The 16650-nt window shown below is 50.0% G+C and overlaps 2 protein-coding genes across 12 annotated transcripts; one reads left to right on the forward strand and one right to left on the reverse strand.

Moving 5' to 3' along the window:
• Positions 1-8: 8 nt before the first annotated feature.
• On the forward strand, positions 9-6497 carry LOC308184231 (uncharacterized protein). Of its 4 annotated transcripts, none has more exons than XM_080571133.1 (4): positions 9-141; positions 373-2913; positions 3417-3506; positions 3760-3818. In XM_080571133.1, exons 1-2 carry the CDS (start codon positions 66-68, stop codon positions 1626-1628), a joined length of 1332 nt encoding a protein of 443 aa, XP_080427259.1. In that variant the 5' UTR covers positions 9-65; the 3' UTR covers positions 1629-2913; positions 3417-3506; positions 3760-3818. The 4 variants fall into 4 exon arrangements, with proteins under 4 accessions (XP_080427259.1, XP_080427256.1, XP_080427258.1 ...); XM_080571130.1 differs by lacking the exon at positions 9-141 and adding an exon at positions 4001-6497 and having other exon boundaries at positions 1632-2913; positions 3760-3899; XM_080571132.1 differs by lacking the exon at positions 9-141 and adding an exon at positions 4004-6497 and having other exon boundaries at positions 1632-2913; positions 3760-3899.
• A 154-nt stretch (positions 6498-6651) lies between these two features.
• Positions 6652-16621, reverse strand: LOC308184220 (uncharacterized protein). 8 transcript variants are annotated; one of them, XR_013942605.1, is made up of 6 exons: positions 16166-16621; positions 14906-15032; positions 14323-14430; positions 11828-13997; positions 9179-9280; positions 8869-9005 (listed from the first exon to the last, which is right to left on the reverse strand). XR_013942605.1 is itself a non-coding variant. In XM_080571101.1 (3 exons), the coding sequence occupies exons 2-3, from the start codon at positions 9246-9248 to the stop codon at positions 7324-7326; spliced, it is 1749 nt and encodes a 582-aa protein (XP_080427227.1). In that variant the 5' UTR covers positions 9249-9280; positions 11828-13053; the 3' UTR covers positions 6652-7323. The 8 variants fall into 8 exon arrangements, 6 of the variants coding, with proteins under 6 accessions (XP_080427227.1, XP_080427225.1, XP_080427223.1 ...); XR_013942606.1 differs by having other exon boundaries at positions 14906-15053; XM_080571101.1 differs by lacking the exons at positions 14323-14430; positions 14906-15032; positions 16166-16621 and having other exon boundaries at positions 6652-9002; positions 11828-13053.
• Positions 16622-16650: the final 29 nt, after the last annotated feature.

A 16650-nucleotide genomic window follows, 5' to 3' on the forward strand; every position in this document is an offset into this window, starting at 1 on the left:
AAGGGAGTGCTGGCAACCGGGCGTCTGCCCCCAAAACAGGGCTTTCTGGCCCCAAAAGAGACTGGATGGAAGAAGGGGGAGAGCTGGTGGCACCTGGTCCTCTGGGGAGAGAGCTGGGCAGCACCAGGAGCAGCCGAAAAGGTGAGAAATTGGGGAGTGGGAGAGGAGCCACCGGGAGTTTCCAACATTTCACCCCCCCAAGGGTGAGAATTGTCCCGGGTGGGGGCACATCCCGGTGTCTTTTGGCAATGGGGCTCGCTGTAATTCAGCTTCCATATTCATCTGTGGCCCCTGGGAGTGGTTATTGATGTCCTGGTCATGGTGATCCCATCCGAAGGCAAAAACTAACATGTTATCCATGTCACCCTGCAGGAGACAGGATGCGGAGGGAGGACGAAGGTCACCACGTGGAGCAGGAGGGTCCAGCTGAAGGCAAAGTGGGCGAAACTACGGTGACAAAACCAGAAGGGGATAACGGTGGGAAAGTTCATGGGATGGAGCCAAGGAAAGCGGGGAATGAATTCGCCCATTGTGACGGGGATGGGCAGCTCTTTGCAGAAGAAAGTCTCTACGAGTGTTCGCACTGCAAGAAATGCTTCCAGGAGAGGTCGGAGCTCATCTGCCATCAGCGGCTGCACCGAGGGGAAGAGGCTTTCAAATGCCAAGAGTGTGGCAAGGAGTTTGGGAAGAGCTCAGACCTGAGCTCGCATCAGAAAAGCCACATGGCAGAGAAGCCCTACCAGTGCTCGACGTGCGAGAAGTTCTTCAAGGACAGGTCGACGCTCATCAGGCACGAGCGAGTGCACACCGGGGAGAAGCCCTACAAGTGCCACGAGTGCGGGAAGAGGTTCACCAGGAGCTCCGACATTGTCGTCCACCAGCGGATCCACACGGGGGAGAAGCCCTTCGAGTGCTCCGAGTGCGGCAAGAGGTTCAGCCAACGCTCCAACCTCTTCACCCACCGGATCGTGCACACGGGGGAGAAGCCGTTTGCGTGCCACGAGTGCGGGAAAAGCTTCGCCCGGAGGTCGGAGCTCACCATCCACCAGCGCACACACACCGAGGAAAAGCCCTACCAGTGCTCCCAGTGTGAAAAGTCCTTCAGGGGAAGGTACGGGCTCTTCAGGCACGAGAGGTTGCATACGGGAGAGAAACCCTATGAGTGCTCTGAGTGCGGGAAGAGCTTTGGGCAGAGCGGGGACCTTATCACGCACCAGCGCTTCCACACCGGCGAGAAGCCCTACCAGTGCGGCGAGTGCGGGAAGTTTTTCTGCAATAAATCCAGCCTCGTCAAGCACCAGAAATGGCACTCGGGGGAGAAGCCCTACAAGTGCCACGAGTGCGGGAAGAGCTTCGGGCAGAGCTCGGACCTCATCGCCCACCAGCGCACACACACGGGCGAGAAGCCCTACCCATGCGCCGAGTGCGGGAAGAGGTTCACCAGGAAATCCAGCCTCCTTGTGCACCAGCGAGGCCACAGGGGACGGAGGACGGGAGGCTGCTCAAGAAGCGGGAAGACCCCAGAGCAAATCCCCAGCATCGCCACAGGAGACAGCTCATCCCCGTGTTTTGAGTGCACAAAACCCCTCGAGGAGGAATCCTTGAGCATCCTTGAGCAGCAGCGATGACACAGAGGACAAAAACCTCCCAAGTGCCTGCAGTAGGAGAATCGGCTCGGCCAGAGCTCGCATCCCAGGATCACACTAAATAAGAAGAAACTGGATGAGTTTTAAAGCATGGGATGCTGTCCCGTGTGAGATTCACCTTTTTTTCTGCATCAGAGACTACTCAGGGGAAGAAAAGGGGTGCTATGATGTGGGTGCATCGTTGATATGCTACAATAGGGGTTCATTGGTGATGGAAAAAAGGCTAATTCCACACATTATTGTGTAGTTTGCTTAACAACCTTCACTTTGCTCCCCTGACAGCCTCATCTGAACTCTGTTCCCTACCAAGAGCCCTTCTATCATCCTATCCCATTTCCTTGTTAACATCTTGTTGTTATATCTTTTAAGGTTAGCTTGCAATTGCTGAGAAATCTCCCCTGCTCCCGTCCAAGCCCCAGCTCAAAATAGAAATCAAGCTCAAAATATCAATCAATAATCAACAGCAATCAATAATTAATAATCAAGAGTGAGGGCACACCCTGCCCTGAGGCGTTAAACCTCGATTTCCAAACGGGTTGGAGATTTTATTTTCTTATTAGCTATCTGCGCGTATGATAGAATCTATGGGAATTTTATATTGATAGAATATGAGAGAGGAACATGCGAGGGAGCGTCTTCCCTCCAAGGTTTTTAGGGTGGGGAAAATCAAAAGGGCTCCACGGGGGGTGTCAGAGAGCATCTGCTCTGCCCGATCGAAGGGAGAACTGAGGTCTCAGTGCCAAAAAATTAAAAATATTCTTGGCCCAAAAGGAAGTAATTTATATTGAATATTCAATAAATAATCTTTTTTTTTTTTAATTTATTTTATTTTTTGCTGGTGGGTTCCGTGTCGTTACTACATGCGGGTGGATGGTCATCTGGGGGTGGGTGGCAGTGGGTGGATGGGGTGGACCATGCACCCACCCATGGGTGACAGCGAGTGGATGGGGACCAAGAAACGCACCCATGGGTGACAGCGGGGAGGACCGTGGGTCACACTGAGCACAGGGCCGGGCCCCCACTGCCCTCCCCCGCTCCACACCAGCAGCAGCAGGACCGCAGCGCCCGGGGGAGGGCAACGGAAGGGGCAGGAACAGCGCGGAGCCGCCCCGGGGCGGGACCGGAGCTGCCCGGCCCCCCCCCGACCCCGGGAGCGGAGCTGGGGCCAGATTCGGAGTCGCTCCCGGAGGTACGGAGCCTGTCACGATCCCCAGCTCGCCCTGAGCCAGCGGCGAGTTGGGGGAAGTTGCCCGCTAACCATTTGAAGGTCGGTTTTTTTATATATATATTTTTATTTTGTAATTATTTTTATTTATTTATTTATTTGGTTGGTTGGGCTTTATTTATTTTATTTTTATTTTTATTTTTATTTTTATTTTTATTTTTATTTTTATTTTTATTTTTATTTTATTTTTATTTTTACTTCTTTTTTTATTTTTTTTCTTCTTTTTATTTTTTATTTTTTCTTCTCCCCCTCCTTCTTCTTTTTTAATTTTTTATTTTTATTTCTTCTTTTTTTAAATTTTTTTCTTCTTCTTTTTCTTCTTCTCCTCTTCCTCCTCCTCCTCCTCCTCCTCCTCCTCCTCCTTCCCCTCCTCCTCCTCCTTCTTCTTCTTCTTCTTCTTCTTCTTCTCCTCCTCCTCCTCCTTCTCTTCCTCCTTCTCCTCCTCCTCCTTTATTCTTATTCTCATTCTCATTCTCATTCTCATTCTCATTCTTATTCTTAATTATAATATTACTATTACTTACTTTCTTACTTATTTTGCTCAGAGTTTCCTCCTTAGGCCTGTTTTACAGCTTGAAGAGCAGGCAGAAGGACCAGGGAGCATCACTATCAGCGGAAAAAGCATCACATTGATGGTGAGATCCCCAGGATGGGCTCGGGACATGGGGGGCTCCGAGCACACAGGCACAGCCCTGAGTGTGGGGTTGCCCAAGGGTGTCCCTCCTGCTCCGTGTTGACTGCTTCTCAGCACTAATCCCACCTCTGGGATAATTTAATTCCCCTGATTTTTATTTCATTCCCCTGATCTTTAATTTCCAGTTCCCCACTTAGCTACAGTGAGTTTTCTTGTGCGAGGCTTTATCACACTTTTACTCCTCCTCCCCCCAGACCAGCAGCTTTTCCTGAAGCATGGCTGAATCCCAGCCCTGTTTTGGACCCAAACGGACCTGAGCGGATGGAGCGAGGTGAAGGAACATGGGAAGATGCTCAGCAAAGTGAGACGGAGACCCTGGAAAACTCTCAGCAAGGTGAGAGCTGTGCTCCCACGTGGCTGTCCCAGCCTGCGAGCCCATCCTGGGGGCGTTTTTCTTAGAAATAACATCACTGCTTGCTTCTTCCCATAACCCAGCAGGACGTGGGACGGAGAACGAGGTGGAAAAGGGTCCCCGGTGGGAAGGACCCGAAATGAGCAGCTCCTCATCGGGAAACTCAGGAGGAAATTGGTTTCGGCAGAGAACAGATGACACAAATGACTGCAGGCTGAAGGGCTGCGCAGGGAAGGATGCAAGCGTGGCTGCGCACTGCAAAGTCCTTGAGGAACCCAACCCCCCAGCTGAAAACTTTGCTCAAGAGAAGAAATATTTCTGCAAGGAGTGTGGGAAAAGCTTCAGGCACAATTCCAACCTCATCGTGCACAGGAGGACACACACCGGGGAAAAGCCCTACGCCTGCTGCGCGTGCGGGAAACCCTTCAGCGACAGGTCGAACCTCGCCAAGCACCAGAGGCTGCACAGTGGGCAAAAGGTTTTTCGGTGCCGTGATTGCAGGAAAACCTTTGGGAATAACCCCGATTTCCTTGAGCACCAGAAAACGCACACGGGGGAAAGGCCGTTTATGTGCTCCGAGTGTGGGAAAAGGTTTTGGCACAGCACCAAGCTGGTGATGCACCAGAAAACTCACGCGGCGGATAAAATCTACAAGTGCCCACAGTGTGAAAAGCGCTTCAAGGACAAATCCACGCTCCTCAGGCACGAGATGGTGCACACTGGCGAGAAGCCGTACAAGTGTCACGAGTGCGAGAAGCGATTCGCTCGGAAATCGGACCTGACTGTCCATCAGAGAATCCACACTGGGGAGAAACCCTTCACTTGCGCCGAGTGTGGGAAGAGCTTCAATCACAAATCCAACCTCTTCACCCACCAGAGGAGGCACACGGGGGAGAAACCTTTCCGGTGCCAAGAGTGCGGGAAGAATTTTGGCCACCGGACGGATCTGCTGGTCCATCAGCGGACCCACACGGGCGAGAAGCCCTTCCGCTGCTCCGAGTGTGGGAAGTGCTTCAAGGGCAGGACCACGCTCATGCGGCACGAGAGGCAGCACACGGGTGAGAGGCCCTACACGTGTTCCGAGTGCGGGAAGAGCTTCGGGCTGAGCGCGGACCTGGTGGTCCACCAGCGCTTCCATACGGGGGAAAAACCCTACAAGTGCGGCGAGTGCGGGAATTTCTTCTGCAACAGCTCGAGCCTCGTCAGGCATCAGCGGAAACACACGGGCGAGAAGCCCTACAAGTGCCACGAGTGTGAGAAGAGCTTCGCGCAGAGCACGGATCTCCTCGAGCATCGGACGACCCACACCGGGGAGAAGCCCTACCCGTGCCAGCAATGTGGGAAGTGTTTTGGCAGGAAATCCAACCTCATCGTGCACCAGCGAGTGCATGGACTCGGCAAACACCGGCGGGGTGGGAAAAGCTTCCAGGTGAATCTGGTCCACCCTGACAGGCCGATGGACGCCGCTGCTGGAGCATGCTCGGGATGCACCTAAGCGCTTTGGTGGAGCTGTTGAGCATCAGTAATGACACAGAGGAGAAAACCCCTGCAAATGCCTGGAGGAAAGAGGCAAAATCTCAGTAGATTCTAGAAGCGATGGCGTGGAAGACAACAGCCTGTGAAGCATGAGAAGCGTGGGATCTCAGTGTTCCAGAGCGGAGTCTGCAAGGATGGGGGGAATAACCTGTGTGTATGTTTTAGGGTGGCCAAAGTAAAATGTGAAACGGTTTCTTAAATGATGTGTATTATTGCAAGCACCTCAAATGGTCTTGGCATTCGCTGCATGGCTCCTGCTCTTCTGGTGGTTTTTCCCCTGTCCCAGTGCAGCCCAGCTCTTAGCCAGGCTTCTGCTCATCACCCTTCCCACTTTTGTCCTTATCATGGTCCTTCTGCCTGCATCCTGGGCCTCCAGAAGCATCTGTAGGGTGGATGCAGTCATCCCACAAGCACAGCCTGTGCTGGGCTCAGGCCCATAGCCCCAGATGGGATCTGAGGCCATGGATGGCCACAGTGACACCCACTGGCCACCGATGCGCCCACCCCATCCTTTTGCATTGGGTGAGGCGTCCCATTGCTGGATGGGGCCATCCTGTCACCTTATCAGCTGATGGAGAGACACCTACGGGGGTGGCACAGAGCCTGCACTTACCAGAAACCCCTTTATGGCCTAGGGTTGACAAGACCCACACCACCATGACCACTGGTTCGCAGCCAGGGCGTTATTAACACAACTCACAAACCAGCTGTGCAACCCGACCAGCCAACCAACCTTCTATATTAATGTGTTTTTTTTTCATATATTTGGCTACTAATGATAAATTCACTGCTCCAGTGGACCATCTGGGGTCTAAATGCATCAGAGATTACTAATTTAAAGTCAGAAAGTTATGGGATGGCCACGTCAAAGGCAAAGGTGGAAGCAACAATCCCAGTGATAACACAGCCATAGTGCTCCCACAGATCTTTGCTGTGGTGGCACCATGGGTGGCTTTAGGGTTTTTGGAGGAAAGGAGGTGATGAGGAGAGGGAAGGGAATGGGAGGTAGGTCCTGGCACATGGTGAGGAGAAAAGGGAAGATGAGGCCAAAGAGCCTCTTCGTGAAATATCTGAGCACCCCAAAGACTCTTGACCATCTCTCTGACCAAATCTGAGCAGCTCCCAAGTTCAGGAGCAAGAATACACCCAGAAAGAAAGAAAAACAAAAACAAAACAAAACAAAAAAACACAGGGGAAGTGTGATTTCCCCATAGACAGTTTTTAGACAGTTTTCCTCCAGAACGCAGGGTTGCAAACATCAGTTTCCCCTCTCACATTTTTTTACAGCAGTAATCCCTTCCTGCCACACAGGAGCAATTCCAGATACAGGTATTTAAATAGCAGAAAAATACAAGGTAAACATAAGATTAGGAACAGAAGGCTTTTTTTTTTAATTATTATTAATACTGAGGTTAAATACATATAGTGGGGAGGGAAGGATGTGCACGGGAAGACAGATTTCTACGGTATCTCGGGGTGCTGATGGGCACCCAGGGCGGATGCCCCAGCCTGGGGAACACCGCAGGATTTAAGGGCTTTGAAGCCAGGCACTGGACAGACAGCCTGAACCCCAGAACAAGATGGTTTGACTGGGGGAGATGGGAGTGAGTGGATCAACACACATCAAGCCCTTGAAGCAAACTCAGTAATAAGAAATAATTAGGAAAAAAAATAATTATTATATTATTTACTCTCATCAGCCTACTTTAGATCATTTGTGTGTTTTGTGGTGTTTTTAATTTTTCCTGAAGACTGCAAAGGTGGAAAGATTGAACAATACCTAGGCAAAGCACTGATTTTTCTTATCTGCGATGTGATGTCTCGCCCCAATCCAGAACTCTGGGTGCTTACAGAGTTTTTCTCCCCAGTGCTATCTCTGGTGTTCACCAGGGTTTGACCCCTCTTCAAACCACTTTGTGCACTCGGGACACCGAGGAGAGTTCTGCTGCAGGGCGAGCTGCGAGTTCTGCTGGAAGCTTCTCCCGCACTGCCGGCATTTGCAGAGCCTGTCCCTTCCGTGCACTCGCTGGTGCACGAGGAGGTTGGACCTCCTGCTGAAGCTCTTCCCGCACACCGGGCACGGGTAGGGCTTCTCGCCCGTGTGTGTGCGCTGGTGGGCGATGAGGTCCGAGCTCTGCCCGAAGCTCTTCCCGCACTCGTGGCACTTGTAGGGCTTCTCCCCAGCGTGCAGCCTCTGGTGCCGAACGAGGCTCGACCGGTTGCTGAAAAACTTCCCGCACTCACCGCACTGGTAGGGCTTCTCACCGGTGTGGAAGCGCTGGTGGGCGATCAGGTCCCCACTCTGCCCGAAGCTCTTCCCGCACTCGGTGCACTCGTAGGGTTTAATCCCTGTGTGCAGCCTCTCGTGCCTGAAAAGCGTTGATCTCCCCCGGAAGAACTTCTCGCACTCGGAGCAGTGGTAGGGCTTCTCCCCTGTGTGCGTGCGCTGGTGGACGATGAGCTCCGAGCTCTGCCCGAATCGCTTCCCACACTCTTCACACTTGTAGGGCTTCTCCCCCGTGTGCATCCTCTGGTGCCGGAAAAGATTTGACCTGTGGCTGAAGCTCTTGCCACACTCCAGGCACTCGAAGGGCTTCTCGCCGGTGTGCGTCCGTTGATGGACGATGATATCGGAGCTCCTGGTGAACCTCTTCCCACACTCGTGGCACTTGTAGGGCTTCTCCCCAGTGTGCACTGTCTCGTGCCTGATGAGCGTCGACCTGTCCTTGAAGCACTTCTCACATGTCGAGCACTGGTAGAGCTTCTCCTCCACGTGGACCCTCTGGTGGAGGTTGAGGTCCGAGCTCTGGCCGAACTCCGCTCCGCACTCGTAGCATTTGTAGCGCCGCTCGCCCACGTGCCGCCGGCAGTGCTGCAGCAACTTGGGCTTGTCCCCGAAGCACTTCCCGCACTGGGGGCACTGGTAGAGCTGGTCTCCTGTGTGGACCTTCTCGTGGACAAGGAGCCTTGATCGGTGGATGAAGCTTTTCCCACACTGCTGGCATTTAAAGGGCTTTTCTCCCACGTGGATCCTCTTGTGCCTGATGAGCAGCGACCTGTCCGGGAAGCACTTCTGGCACTTGGGGCACTCGTAAAGCTTCTCCCCGGCATGCGTCTTCTGGTGGACGATGAGGTTGGAGCTCTGCCTGAAGCACTTCCCACACTCGTGGCACCTGTAAGGCTTCTCTCCCGTGTGGATTCGCTGGTGCACGATGAGGTTGGAGCTCTGGCCAAACCTCCTCCCGCACTCCTCGCACGCGTACTTCTTCTCTCTGGTGGTGGCCCCGCGCCGGGCTTTGGAGCCGTCGAGGATTTTCACGTCCCCTCCACGAGGGATGAGATGAGCTGCAGCCTTCACGGCCTTGCCTTCTCCCGGCCTCTTCTCGGCCTCGGGAGCTGCCTCCGGCCGTGTGCCCTCTGAGCCGCTCCCTGACCGTTTGCTGGCCGCGATGCCGGTGGCGGTGCCGGTGGCAATGCTGGGATCTCCCCTTCCTTCCTCGTGTCCTCGTGTTGGGCTCGGTTCAGCCCTTGCTCTCCTCGGAGTGCACCCTGCTGGGGGGCACAAACGAGAGAAACGTCTTAAATCTGGAAGGGAAACGAGGTCACGGAGTGGGGTGAGAGACGAAAGAAGCCCGAGAGCAAGAGCTGAGATGTAGCAAGTCTGAGTCGTGGCCGGGGGTGAACCCAGGGGTCCGGGGGGGTTTCCGGGGGGGGCAGTGCCTCACCTCCAAAGGGGTCTCCGGGGGTTTTTTCTTCTTGCATCCCTAGGGTTGGAAGCTCTCCAGGCTGCTCCATGCAAGCTGGTTTCGGGAAAGGGAAGCTCTGCTCTGTGGGTTGAAAGTAGCAAAAATATAGCAAAATTAGAAATGAAATTAAAAATACAATTGGAAATAAGATTAGAAATAAAATTAAAAGTACAATTGGAAATAAGATTAGAAATAAAATTAGACATAAAGAGAAAAAGAGAAAAAGAAGAAAAAATAAAAAATAAAAATACAGTAAAAGTGCAATTAAAAATATAATTAGAGTACAATTATAAATAAAATGAAAAAGAAAAGCAAAAGAAAAGAAATTTAGAAATGAAATTACAGATAAAATGGAAAAATAAAAATAAAAATAGAAAAATGGAAAAGAAAGAACAAAATTAGAAATAAAATTAGAAATAAAATAGAAAAGAAATATAGAAATAGTAAATAAAAATAGAAAAAAGATTAGAAATAAAATTAGAAATAAAGTTTAAAAGAACATAAAAAAGAAGAAATAGAAAACAAGCAATAAAATTAGTAATGAAAAGATAAAATAAAAATGGAAACAATAAAAATAGAAAATAAAAAGTAAAAAAAGAAAAAATAAAAACTGAAAAAAATAAAAATAGAAAAGAAAAAATAATACTAGACAGGAAAAAATAAAAATAGAAAAAAATATAGACAAGAAAAAATAGAAAAGAAAAAATAAAATGAGGAATAAAATTTAAAAGAACGAAGGAAAGAGAAAAATACAAAAAAAAAAAAAAAACGAAGCCCAAGAACAAAAGTAAAAAATAACCGCTCAAACAGCCCCAAACACAACCAAATCCCCCCCTCCTCACCGCATCCCCCCGCAGCGCCGCGCTGGCACCGCGGGGCCCGATCCCCGCACCCCTTCCCCCCCCCCCCCCCCCCCGGCTCCCCCATCCCGGTGCTCCCCCCCCCCAGGCCCCCCCATTACCGGGCCGCCGCCCCGCGCCGCTCCGGCCCCGGCCTCGGCCCCGCTCCCCGGCCCTCGGTCCCCGGCCCCGGCTCGGCCCCGTCCCGGGGGGGCGGCGGCCGGGAGGAGCCGTCCCGGGGGGGGGGGGGGGCGCCGCCGGCCCCGGATGGGATTCGCGGCCCCGCTGCCGGCCTCGCCTCCTCCCGGCCCCGCGGCCTTTGTTCGCTGCTGCCTCGCTTCCTTCCCGGACGGATTGCGGTCTTTTTTATGGGCTTCTTTTTTATTTTGTATTTTTTTATTTTTTTACTTTTTACTTGTGTTTGTTTACTTTTGATATTTAGCGTGTTCTTCCTTTATATTCTTAGCTTTTACTTTTTAATTCTTTTGCATTTCTTTATATTCTATTTTTTACTTTTTAAATTATTTTTCAGTTCTTTATATTTTTATTTTTTACATTTTTATTTTTCATTTTTATTTCTATTTTCCGGTTTTTATTCTTATTTGTCTTTTATTTTTCTTTTATTCTTATTTTTCATTTTGTATATATTTCTTTTTCTACTTTCTATTCTTATTTATATTTTTATATTTAATTTTATTTTCATTTTTCATATTTAATTTTATTTTCATTTTTTATATTTTATACTTTTTATTTTATACTTTAATTTTACTTTTTACTTTTTTATCCATTTATTATTTTACATTGTATCTTTTTACTTCATTATTCTTTTACTTTTTAAGTTTTATACTTTTATTCTTTTTGGGTTTTATTTTTTTTACTTTTTTATTTTTATTTTTGTCATACTTTTATTCTTCTACTTTATTTTTACTTTTTAATTTTTACCCTCTTATTCTTTTACTTCTTATATTTTTATATTTTTACTTTATTTTTCAAATTTCCTTTTTAATCTTTCTACTTTTTATTTTACTTTTTTTTAACCTTTTTTGGTTTTCTTTGCTTTTTGTGTTTTGCTTTTTATTTTTGTTTCTTTTTTATATGTCTGCTTTTCATGTTTCTACTCTTTTGTTTTTCTACATTTTTATTTTTGCCTTTTATATTTTTATTTTAAATGTATTTATTATATTTTTTATTTGTCTTTATTTTTATATTTCTTATTTATTTTATTTATGTTTTGACTTCAGGATTTGGGGACAAAGCAGATGACCTTCCCGACAGCCTAATAACGAGAGATCTGCAGTTGCCTTGTCCCTGTTTGCAAACTCCTGGGTCCTCCAGGTCTTTGTGATCCCCACGGAAAATGCACAGTAGAAAATAGGACCAACTTTTCAGGCTCTATCTGTGGTCCAATTCAACCATCACCTATGTGTCCCACTCCTCCAAAAAAATCCCGTAGTCTTGATCTGCCACCAACCCCAGGGGATGCCCATAAAGGTCCTCCTTAGTTGAAGTGTGTGCTGGTAAAGTTTTGGTTTTTTGTTTTTTTTTTTTTTTTTTCTATCCCAGTGGAAGCAAATCCCCCAGTTTGGAAAGGATTGTGGTGGACTCTCCTTCCTCTGCATTGCATGGGTATCCCATTGTCCCCATGGCTGGAGCAGAGGAACTTGGAGAACAAGTACAAGTTCTTGGAGAACTTGTAGGAGCCCATTTTGTATTTTTTTTGCCCAAGAATAGCAACTGGTGAAAAGCCCTCCCAGCCTTCGCTCTCTGAGAAACAGCCCTGTAAACGTACCCACTGCATTTCTGCTCGCAGGTCCTGAAGCAGGTCTGGTTTCTACCTCTCAAGAAGCTCATGTTCTGGAGATCTTCCCTTGTGGAGTCGTTGTTTCAGTGGCTCATGGACAGGAAGACCTCTTGGCTTCTGACATGGCTTCAGTGATGGAAATAGTCTTCTCCTTTCTAACAGGACACAGTCACAGACCCCAAATTAGGTTGGAAGAGAGCTCCTAGGTCATCAAATCCATCCATGTAGGCAGATTTGTCTGGTCTGTCCATATAAAAGTTGTGCTCTTAACCTCTTAAGAACCAGCATTGGATCCCCTTCTTTCAGGAAACTCCACCCCAAGCCCGGTCTGTGGTGTGTGGACAACGTAGGTCATTGGGTGGATGGTTGGACTTGATGATCTTAAGGGTCTTTTCCAACCTAAATGATTCTGTGATTCTAAAATTCTAACTTCGTGAGCCTCAGCTTGGACATGGGCTCCAGTGGGAGCAAGGTGCCTAAACATGAAGACTTCTCAATTTCTCCACCAAGTAATTTCTCAACCTCCTAAATGATGAGCGGGGATAGAGAATACAGGTGACTGAAGGCAGCACAGGGAGGATGAGTGCCAGGAGTTGTAGGAAACCCAGACAGAAAAGACACTAGTGCCCCAGAAGATGTGCTTCAACCCAATCTCCTCTGCCACAATCTGAAATGTGCCTTGTTTCCAGGACCCAGCTGGACCTGGGGAGGCTTTGTACAGTTCCTGAAAGTGGAGGCCAATTCCTCCATGCATTACAGGCCAGAAACGTGGATTTACCTCGAAGAAGATAAGTACCAGGAGGTCAGACATGGGAGGAGACGCGCCAAGCGGCCAAACATTGTGAATCTGATGAACGTCGTGAACGTCATGAGGAGTTTGGAAGGTGCCTCTGGAGACCTGGTTTTCCTAGGGTCACACTGGCCTATTTAAACATGGCATCAGTGTACGTAGTACAAAACCCACTGCACTTTCTGAGCCCATCCACCCTACACACTGCATTTAGCGACTGAATTTCCTTCTTGACCCACCCTCTGAAGTATTTATAGTCCTTCTTGTGCACGGACTGTTCATTTTTAATGGAACTTCACATTTGCTGACTGATTTCTGGGCTTTTGTAGGCACAAGCACAGCCACAAAAAGTTCTTCTGTCTAGGTTTAGGTGCAAAGACCGTCTCCCACACTCGGATATTCTATATATCCATCTCCTGCACGCAGTTTCTGTTATTTAGCAAGGCAGGATCTCACACTGGATGACCTTCCACACTTGGAGTGCTGATTTTTCTCCTCTGTGAGTTTTCTGGTGCACGGAAAGGTGCGAGCTCTGCCCAAAGCTCTTCCCGCACTCAGCACATGTGTAGGGTTTCTCTCCCGTGTGCACGCGCTGGTGTTGAATAAGTTTCGACCGCACGCTGAAACATTTCCCACACTCTGAACACTGGTAGGGCTTTTCTCCTGTGTGCGTTCGCTGGTGGACAATCAGGTCTGAGCTCTGTATGAAGCTCTTCCCACAGTCGGGGCATCGATACGGTCTCTCTCCGGTGTGCTGCCTTTGGTGTTTAATAAGGTTCGACCTTTTGCTGAAGCTCTTCCCACACTCGCAGCACTGGTAGGGCTTTTCCCCTGTGTGGGTCCTCTGGTGCGCGGTCAACGTTGAGCTCCGTGTAAAGCTTTTCGCACACTCGGGGCACTTGTACATTTTCTCGCCCGTGTGCACCCTCTGGTGCGTCACAAGGCTGGAGCTCCTGTTGAAGCACCTCCCGCACTCGGGGCACTGGTAGGGTTTCTCCCCGGTGTGGGTCCGCTGGTGGACGATGAGGTCTGAGCTCCTCATGAAGCTTCTCCCACACTCCGGGCACTTGAAAGGTTTCTCTCCCATGACGTCTCTCGGAGGCATAAGCAAGTCCCTGCTCCAGCCACCCTCCTGCCCATGCTCAGGCGGCCTTTCCAAAGGCTCCTCCTGGATGGGGGTTTTTCCAAGGTTGGCATCAGCTGCTCCACAAAGTGTCCTGCTCCCCGTTTTCCATGTTAGCAGACCCTGCTGGCTCCCACGGGCGCTGTGTTCAAGCATCACCCACATAACTGCACACCTCCGTGCTTGCTCAGCATCTTGGTCTCCAGCACTCTCCTCCTCCATCTCCCCGTCCATCCCAGGAGGTGCTGTGACACAGAGAGAAGCCAGACAGGTTATTTCCTAGGCCAGGTAGAAATAACATTAAGGGGAAAGTATAGGAAAAGCTGAGACACCAATTAACCAGACAGGACAATTGGCTGAAGTTCTGCTTCCATCATTTCCCAGGGATGGAAGATTGGGAAGACAGTGGAGAGGAAATTCATTCTGATTTCCAGTTAGGGTCAGTGGAACTATATCTCATAGTAGGATCCACCACATTTTGGCTAAAATCCTGATGTGGGGTTGATAGGAAATAATAGCAAGTGCTGATGTAGGTAGTCATGGTCTTTGCCAACTACATCCCATCCTCACCTTCCTGCCTGCTGCTCAGGACTTCTTTTTTCTCCATTTCTTGAAGGTTTGGGGTCCAGTGTTCTCCTCCCTCCTGGGTGAGCAAGTCTGGCTCAGCAGCAGGAAAACCTGTCCCAGAGGAGATAACGGCATGAGGGATTTGAGAATTTAGGAGTATTTGTGAAGTGAAAGAAATCTGAACTTTCTCCTGACTTGAGGGATGTGGAGTGGGAACAGTGGTGATACGGTCACCTGGGTTACCTGCGTGAACGTGAGTCCTCTACCATCAAATGTTTGACCTGCCTGGACCGAAACCAATCTTTGGGATGGAGATAGTGCAGAAAAAGGGGAAAAGTTGCCCCATGGGAAGACAGATATTTCCATTCCCTGGAAAACAGTACGGAAGAGAAGAGGAAAGGGGTTTGCCTTAATGTTCATCCTCGTTCTGACTCCCAGGAGGAACATCAACAAGAGGATCTGCCTAACTCTTGAATGCCACAGAGCTCACGCCATCCCAAAACTGAGACTGTCTGCAACATAAAGGCCAGGAGCCAAAGTTCCAGGAGCTCTTAGCTCCAACACTCCAAGGGCCAGGACTCCTTACCCAGAGATGTGACGGTCTTGTAGTTCTCCAGCATGACATCCACGTAGAGAGTCCTCTGCACAGGGTCGAGCAGGGCCCATTGCTCCTTGGTGAAATACACGGCCACCTCCTCGAAGGTCACGGGCTCCTGCAGCAGCAAGAGATCCCACTTCAATATGTGAGGATGCCACCCCACCATGCAAAAAGGAGAATAAAAATACATAAATAAATAATGGAAGGAAAGAAGCAAAATAGCTCAAGCCCCTCCCAAGCAACCAAGGAGAGCAGTGGGGCATTCAGGCAAGAAAATGAGGATGTGCTGGTCCTCCCGGGAGGAGACTCATGGATCTGAAAGTTTTTGTACCCAAAAAACCAGGTGTTTCCTTTCCCCAAAGGGCTGATTTTCTGGTGTATGACCATTGTCGCTGAAGAAATGTTGTGGTTCTTGTTTTGTTTTGTTTGGTTTTGTTTTCTGCACATCATCTCTCCTTCCATTCTCTTTGCTTCCTGCCCCATCTCCAGAGCAAACCCTCCAAATCCCTCTGTCGAATTGTCTACCTGAGCCAGTTTCATTTTGTCCATCACTTTTATTTTTGATGTTTCAGGACATTTGTCTATTCTGGTTTAAGACACAGCAGCCCATCAGTGCTAGGAAAGAGAAAAAAAAAAAAAAAAAGAGAAAAAGGAGAAAGGAAAAAAGAAAGATGCCCATTTTGGGGTGCTAAGCTGAAATTTAGAGCTTCGTTGTGAGTTTTGGACATCTAGAATGAGCCCAGCAGTGGCCCTGCCAGCCCTACAACACCAGCAAGCTTGTGGGGAGTGGGGAAGAAGAGGGCAAAATGGGGAGGGGATGGGGAGATTCAAGTGTCAGGACAACCCAGCTCTGTCCCTTTGTCCTGTCCCCTTGGGGACCTCAGAGCCCAGGGGAGGACACATCCCCTGCTGTCCTCATGCACGGGGGGGGGGGGGGGGGGGGGGGGGAGGGCTCACACGGAGTCGAAGGGATGCTGGGGTTTTGGGGGGCTCATACCCAGCACGGAGGCTGGTGGTCGTAGCCAGTCCGAGGGGTGCAGGGGGGGACTGCCGTGGGTCCCTTACTTACACCGGGAGGGAGTCAGCAGTAAATCCGTATCCTCTCCGAGACGTGTCGGGGAGCCCATATCCAGCCCCCGGGGGGTCCACAAGGGTCGTACTCAGACCAGGGAGGAACGGGGAGGGGGGGAGTACCCATCCCGGGGGGAGCCGTACCCTCCCCGGTAGCCCCCCATCCCTGCCGATTACCTGCACTGCAGCGGCGGCAGCACCGGAGCCGGCTCCGAGCACCGGAGCTCCCCGGACTCGGCTTTGTTCTCGGTTTCTGCAACCCCAACCCCTTCCTGTGCGTCCCCCGCCTCTTCCCGGGCCGGATCCCGCAGCATCCTGCCCCCCGTCGGGCCCCCCCGGAGCATCCAACCCACGGAGCATCCTGGTCCCGGAGCAAACCGGTCCTGGAGCATCCCGGTCCCGGAGGATCCCGATCCCGGAGGATCCCGATCCCGGAGGATCCCAGTTCGGAAGCATCCAACCCACAAAGCATCCAGGTCCCGGAGGATCCCAGTCCCGGAGCATCCCAGTTCTGAAGTGTCCAAGCCCGGACCACCCCGTTCCTGAAGCATCCAAACACCAGAGGATCCTCGCTGCCCCCAGCAGCAGCCCTGCTCTGGCTCAAATCCAGCTCCCATTGGGTTGCTTTGCCATGCCAGGTCAAGTTTCCCATTTTTTTTGGA

This window comes from Anser brachyrhynchus, assembly GCF_964034855.1.
Source record: "Anser brachyrhynchus genome assembly, chromosome: 30".
In the NCBI taxonomy this organism is placed as follows: Eukaryota; Metazoa; Chordata; class Aves; order Anseriformes; family Anatidae; genus Anser; species Anser brachyrhynchus.

What these genes read in the sequence shown, in the direction of transcription:
- LOC308184231 (XM_080571130.1), top strand. Translation starts at nt 3,827, where the DNA reads ATGGAGCGAGGTGAAGGAACATGGGAAGATGCTCAGCAAAGTGAGACG. An exon ending in CCTGGAAAACTCTCAGCAAG is followed by an intron (nt 3,900 to 4,000) that starts GTGAGAGCTGTG and finishes CCCATAACCCAG; the next exon opens with CAGGACGTGGGACGGAGAAC.
- LOC308184220 (XM_080571097.1), bottom strand. Translation starts at nt 9,248, where the DNA reads ATGGAGCAGCCTGGAGAGCTTCCAACCCTAGGGATGCAAGAAGAAAAA. An exon ending in CCCCGGAGACCCCTTTGGAG is followed by an intron (nt 9,039 to 9,178) that starts GTGAGGCACTGC and finishes TTTCCCTTCCAG; the next exon opens with ATTTAAGACGTTTCTCTCGT.